At 46.5% G+C, this 6,784-nt stretch overlaps 1 protein-coding gene across 1 annotated transcript in view; it reads right to left on the bottom strand.

Annotated features, from left to right (window-relative positions):
• Nucleotides 1-5,169, bottom strand: part of LOC107105890 (chromosome unknown open reading frame, human C2orf80) — a 9,701-nt gene extending 4,532 nt beyond the window's left edge. The window contains exons 1-5 of the mRNA XM_015405937.1: nt 5,129-5,169; nt 4,731-4,812; nt 3,756-3,838; nt 2,902-2,989; nt 1,874-1,951 (exon numbers count right to left, since the gene is read on the bottom strand). Of these exons, the coding sequence (XP_015261423.1) occupies nt 1,874-1,951; nt 2,902-2,989; nt 3,756-3,838; nt 4,731-4,812; nt 5,129-5,169 (372 nt within the window). The remainder of the gene's footprint in view (nt 1-1,873; nt 1,952-2,901; nt 2,990-3,755; nt 3,839-4,730; nt 4,813-5,128) is intronic.
• Nucleotides 5,170-6,784: the final 1,615 nt, after the last annotated feature.

The raw sequence follows: 6,784 nt of genomic DNA, 5'->3' as shown, positions 1-6,784 counted from the left end.
GGGGGCTTTCCTCCTCTCTGAGTGGGGGATGGGGGCGGGCGTCGGGGTCCTGTTTCCGTGCCAGGCGGCCCAAGGCCAGCAAAAGAGATCAGAGGAGATCAGATGTGCTCAAGGTTGATTTGGGCCGAGGCGGAGTGAAAGCCTGCCGGGTCTCCCTGGAAGACGCAGCCCTCGCTGATTTCTTCTTCTTCTTCTTCTCCTTCTCCTTCTCCTCCTCCTCCTTCTCCTCCTTCTTCTCCTCCTTCTCCCTTCTCCCTTCTCCCTTTGCTTTTTTTTTTTAATATTCGTTTTTATTAATTGCTGGTGCCTTCATGCCACCCTTCCCTTTGCCTGCTTTGGGTCCTCTGGCCCAGCCTGAAGGACCCCCCCCCCCCCATTCCGGTACAAGTGCTCACCTCCTGTCAACTGCAATACCGGAGAGCGAGTTTTGACAGACGCACCCCATGCTGGCACACACCCCTGCTGAGTCACGCCTACTTTCACCCGACTCCTCTCCTGTATCCCGGAGGTAGAAATCTCACCTCTCTGTCCAACCTTTCCCCCGCCCCCTTCCCAACCTTTCAAATCAATTTTCCAGGTTATAATCAGAGCTGTCAACTAATGACCATCCTGATAGAGGATTAAGGAGTTGCCTTTAAAAACACATTTGCACATCTTGGTTATCCTCAGTAGCCCCGGACAAACCGGGAGGTCTCCCGCCCAGCCCGGGAGATCTCCCGCCCGGCCCGGGAGGTGTGTTGTAAGTGTATTTTAAGGGGGGCAGTATGTCAGCAAGCTGCCATTCTGTTTTCTGTGACCTCTGTGTACATATTCTTTCCCTGTTGCACCCGGCTTGGTTTCTATCATCCTGCTCCTGCGTTGGAATGCAAAAGATAACTGCTGGAGGTTGTGTGGGGGAGAAGATGCTGTAATGCTTGGCTATTGCTTTTCCCATGACTACTGCACCTGTGTTATGTCTAATATCCTGCCTGGTTCCCATGGACTGGGCGCGCAACCGTTCCATTAGCCCGCCAGCGGGAAAGTTATTCATTGGACCTGTATCTCTTTGAAGTTCCTTTATTATGCTTGATCTAACTGTGTATCCCCAGTTCTAACAAAGAACGTGTTTGAGTATGTCGTCAACGCTTTGAAATAAATTTTGCTTTTCTTAAAACGTGGATTTATTCTCGATGCTTGGGGATCCAACAGAGGGCTTCTGGTATTCTGGCCCCACTGGTGGACCTCCTGGTGGCACTTGGGTTTTGGCCACTGGGTGACACAGAGTGTTGGACTGGATGGGCCACTGGCCTGATCCAACATGGCTTCTCTGATGTTCTTAAATATTGGAAAAGAGCAAGAGTCCAGTAACACCTTAAAGACTAACAAAACATATGGCAGGGTATGCACTTTCGTGAGTCATGGCTCACTTCTAGATTATCTGAACAAGTGAGCAGTGACTCACGGAAGCTTACACCCCGCCACATATTTTGTTAGTCTTTAAGGTGCTACTGGACTCTCGATCTTTTCTGCTGCTACGGACAGACTAACAAGGCTGCCCATCTTTTTCTTAAATAGGTTCTATCTCTTTAATAGAAATCTAATGTATTAAAATGAGCTTATGTATGTTTTTATGGCACGGAGATAAATCAGATCCCCTGTTAAATAGTGATCTCTGATCAAGGGACAAGACTTTTGTTCCTACTGCTAGAGGGCAACCATAATCCTCCCTGAAGGAAGGCCGGGACATGAAGCTGATTATGACATGAAACTTGTGAGAACAAACAAAAGCAAACTGTGAGACATTTAAGAATGGGGGGGGGGTGAAAGAAGGTGCATCAGAAGCAGCATGTTGGTCCACTGTGGCCGACATGACATGAACACAGCTGCCACCTACTTTTGTCGAGCTCTGCCGGTTGGAAGCCGTCGGACCCGCCTTATAAATCCCAAGGACGTCTTCCACGGGAATGCTGTTCTGTAGACACACAGACCCCGTGGTGAGTGATGGTTTGCCATCCTTCCCCCTTGTGAACAAAACCACCCCAGAAGCCATCAAGTTCCAGGGACAGGAAATTCAAGTCCGCCTTCCATCTTCCTCTTACCTCAGGCAAGGAGAGATAAACTGGCCTGTTTTTCCATTCCTGGCGCTAACCTCCCCCTCCTCCGTCAGATAGGTCGCCAGGAATGAATGGGCTTAACTGTGCCCAAAGTGTCATGTGAAAACAGTTCAAAATTAGGAGGACAACATTTAAAACTTGGAGAAGCACACAACGTTTAGGGAGCAAATGGACACCTGCAATGAATTAGGCTTGCCAATCTCCAGGTGGGGGCTGGAGATCTGGAATCACAACTTATCTCCAGACCACACCAATCACTTATGTATTTGTCATTTATTTACTTAAAGACATTTATTCCACTGCTGGAGGAAATGGCTCCTTTGGAAGGTGGACTGCAGGGCATGGCTTTACACCCTACCAAGGTCCCTCCCCTCTCTAGACCCCACTCTCTGGGCTCTACCCTCAAATCTCCAGGTATTTCCAGACCTGGAGTTGGCAACCCTGGGCAACATCACTTAGGCTTGCACTGGTAGCTTCCTGGGTTTTCAGCACACTCTTGATTCTGGTGGCGGTGGTTCTTTTATTCCATGTTTATGATGTTTGTTTAAATGTTTTATTAATTTATGTTCCACTTAATTAGATTTTTTTACCAGGTTATCTCTTTGATAATTACGTTAGCTGTCTCCAATGCGTTTATACTATTACTGCTTTTACCAATGCTTTCTGCAGGTGCTGTTGGTTTTAATGCTCCTAGTGTTAATGCTTAATTAATCACATAATTCTTTTCTATATTTAGATTCTTTGTAAACCCCACCAAGAACTGCCCTTGTTGAGGGTCGGGGCAAAAAGACTTCAAATACATACATACCATTAACATCCCAGCATAAGATGATAGAATCAGAGCTTCTCTTTTAGGCCGGTTGAGAGAGAGAGATTTGTGACACGGAGGCAATTTCCTGTCCAGATTAAATTGGGGGGAAAGGGAATTGAATGATTACCAAATCAGAAATTTGTGCTGCCTTTCCACACTTGTGTAATCAACCTGAAGATGAAACCCCTCAAAATCTACATTGGCCGAGGGATTCCAGCTCACCTTTCTTTCAAAAAAGAATGACAGTGGAATTGTGGCTATGTAGTATTTGGGCATCATGGAAATCTAGTGTTCCTGCAGCATTCTGGGAAAGGGGAGCTCATGACATTATATTGATCTGAAAGATCCTGGAATAAGGTCCAATCCCTTAAAACAGTTTAAAAACCTTCCCCATTATGCTTCCAGGTTCCATAAGGAATGTCAATCAATGGACATAAAGTATGGTTCAAATTCAGGGAGACTTAAGCATTCTGACACCCTGGAATTAATATTCCTGTCCTGCTTTACAGTCACAGATGATGTGAGGAGGAATAAGATTGTGATCAAGGGAAAATCCCTAAAATCTAATCGATCGCCTAGTTGGCCTGTATCTGGTGAGCTCTCCCTGAAAGAAGTCACCCGTTGCTGGGGATGCTCTTGCTTTGGATTTCCTGCATTGAAAAAGGGGAGGGGGCTGGACTAGAAGGCCCCTCCCAACTCTGTGGTGCTGTGATCTACCCGGGAGTGACTCCATCACCATCCACAGAGCATATTAACCATAAAGGTGAGTTCTAAAGCGGGTGACATCCAGCTGCACTGGGCCGTACATATCTTTGCTGCAAGATCGAGGTCTCGATTTTCATGTCACTTACGTTTTTTCTTTTTCCAAAGATGTTTGGACTTCTGAATCACTGAGCCAAGGTAAAGCAACACTGAGGGCCAAGTCATAATGAGCCTGGTGGAAAAAACACACATCTAAAAATACAGTGCCAAACACGGACATTTGCATGCAGTGTGGTGTCACTTCATGGGGGGTCTTAGTTTTTTCCTTGCCCATCTACATTTTGAAAGGAGATTCTAGCAGGCTAGCTTCTTGCTCCTCTGTTTCCATGGATTTGCACAAAACTCACAGTGGACTGTCCCGTGCTAATGCGTGGCTAACGCATGGCATCCATGGACATCCGGTTTCCTTAGTTGTAGAATAACGACCCCACTAATTTCTCTGGCTACCTACAACTCTGGTGCTTGAAGGAAGAAGTTGCTTCTCTTACTGTTAATGTCCTCATTCTCCTGTTGGCAATAGGGCCCACTGACTTGATTATAAGGGGAAGAACTTGCCATTTCTGCCTGTGGTCAGTGTGCCCAAAGGTCATGGTAACCGTTAGCAGGGATGCAACACAATGAAGAAGTATGGTGTCCATACCAAGCAGGAAATCATCAGCTCCTCTGAGCATTGCTTACCCATGACATTTTTATCCCACTTTTCCTCCAAGGGGCTCAGGGTAGCTGACATGGTCTTTAATTTTGGCCCCACAACAACCCAGTGAGGTAGGTTAGGCTGAGTGAGTGAGTGAGTGACTGGTGCACACCTGAGTGAGCGAGTGACTTCTTCTAGTCCAACACTCCACCCACTGTGGTGTCCTGGCTCTCAGTTTTAACTCTGACTGATGAGGTTAATGAAACCGGCTCTTGGACACTACCTGAGCTCTGTGTTTTGTTGCTCCTCCTTGTGGTAGCCAGAAGCAACAGCAAGCATTTCTTTTCATTCGTCTCCCAGCAGGGTGTCCCAGACCTTGCAGCAGACTCTCAACAAAGCGTGAGAACAGAACAATAAAATACCACTTTACCAAGTCGTCTAGAGAGTTGGCCTGCTTCTTTCCTTGTGGATCAAATGCATTTTCCCGAAGTCTGATGCCAACGTAATCTCCCCTTCAAGGAAAAGAGTCGTTTGGAATTAGAACCAGATCTCACCTGTCCAATATGTCATAATCTATTTGTGTATGTTTTTTTGGGGGGGAGCGTTCTCCTCAAACCCCAGAGTGCAGGAAGGTAACTAAATGTATACTTAGGGTTGCCAGCTCTGGGTTAGAAAGTTCATCAAGATTCTGTTACTTACAAAACAAAAGTTACTTACAAAAGCCACCCATTTACTTACGAGTTTCTTAAAAGTTCACTTTGATTGACTTAAGTTTGTTTAATTTACTTTAAAGTTACTTACAAAAGTTACTAAACAAAAGTTACTCACAAGAGTTTCCTTATCTCTTTTTTCAAGTATTTTCTCTCCATCAGCTGCCCAAATGGTCCACAGCGGAAGCCCTCTTCAGACCCAGGACAATGAGGCCTAGAAGCACAGAAAGTCAAAAGAAGACATTCAGGCCAGAAAGTCAGTGAAGGAACACACTCTTAACATTTCTAAGCGTTTGTATTTTTAAAAGTTGTGAGCAATGCTCCCTCTAAGCTGTGGAGCCTTCTGAGCAAAAATTCTACTTTGTGAGCTACTGGCATTAAAGCTGTGAGTGACTGATTTGGCTGCTGCATAAATTTGTTTACTCTGGAGCCATCCTTTTGAAGCCAAGACAAAAATGTGCAAGCCGGAGGCTAAAAAACTGTGAGCTAGCTCACACTAACTCAGCTTAGAGGGAACACTGGTTGTGTGGCACCCTGAGTCCCCAGTGGGGAGAGTGTACAGGGTGTACATTTATTAAATGAATAACAAACTGGAAGAGAACATTGTGTTATTCTTTGAAGTACCGTGAGAGTGCTAAACATATTAAGAATCACCTTCACCACCATTTTGTTTTCTCTGTTTCTGTACATTCTTGCTATAGTGATGATGGAAAGTCTTCTAAAGCCGGCTTCGCAATCCAGAGTGCAGGGCCCTAGGGCTGCCACCCTTGAGGTGGGCCTGGAGGTCTCCGAGAATTACAGCTGCTGTCCAGATTGCAGAGGTCAGGTCCCTTGGAGAAAATGGCTGCTTTGGGGGGTGGGCGCTATGCCATGGCATGATACCCCCCTGAGATCCCTCCCCTCCCCAAACTGCTCTGCCCCCAGGCTCCCCCCCTCCAAATCTCCATGCATATCCCAACCAGGAGTTGGCAATCCTACAGAAGTAGCATCTTGCCGACCCAACCACAAGATCTGCTTCTGCTTTCAAAATTAGAAAGGCCATTACCCTGCCCTGGGTAGCCCAGGCAAGCCCAATCTCGTCAGATCTGTGAAACTAAGCAAGGTCAACCCAGGCAAATACTTGGATGGGAGACATCCAAGGAATACCAGGGCCGAGACACCTGCCTGAATGTCTTTTCCTCCCAGCCCCACTAGGGGTCACCAGAAACCAGTGATGACTCCCAGGCACCCATGCAAATATTCACAAAACAAACAAACAAAAATCACAGAGTCAATTGCCAGCAGGGGCCAATGCTCTTCTTTTGACTCTTAGATCCATCTGGTAGGTAAGCTTGCCAACTTCAGGTTGTGACATGGCAGGGAGAAATCTCACTTTGGTGGCTAGAAACCATGAGGGCAAAGGTGGGGGACTTTGTGAAGCACGATCAATACCTAATGCAAAGCAACAGCATCCTTGTGCCTCCCTGTTCATGCAGAGAGCAGCTTTGTGCTGTTAACCCAGTGTCTCTTCTCTGTAATGCTTTTTTCTTTTGATTCTGTATGCTGTTTAATGGGTCTCTGACCGTAATAAAATGATGTTGATGATGATGATGATGATGCTGTTAACTCGACAGAGGAATCTGTGCAGTGATAGGCCTGCCTGACTCACAACCTACATCGGCAACCACAAGCTTTGTGGCATGATGAATCTAGAGCAGTGGTGGTGAACCTATGGCACTCAGAGCCCTCTCTGTGGGCACACGTACCATCGCCCCACCCAGGCCCAGACCATCAT

Source organism: Gekko japonicus, unplaced genomic scaffold, assembly GCF_001447785.1.
Source record: "Gekko japonicus isolate JY-2015 unplaced genomic scaffold, Gekko_japonicus_V1.1 scaffold317, whole genome shotgun sequence".
Taxonomy (NCBI): domain Eukaryota; kingdom Metazoa; phylum Chordata; class Lepidosauria; order Squamata; family Gekkonidae; genus Gekko; species Gekko japonicus.
This window is presented reverse-complemented; position numbering and strand designations above follow the sequence as displayed.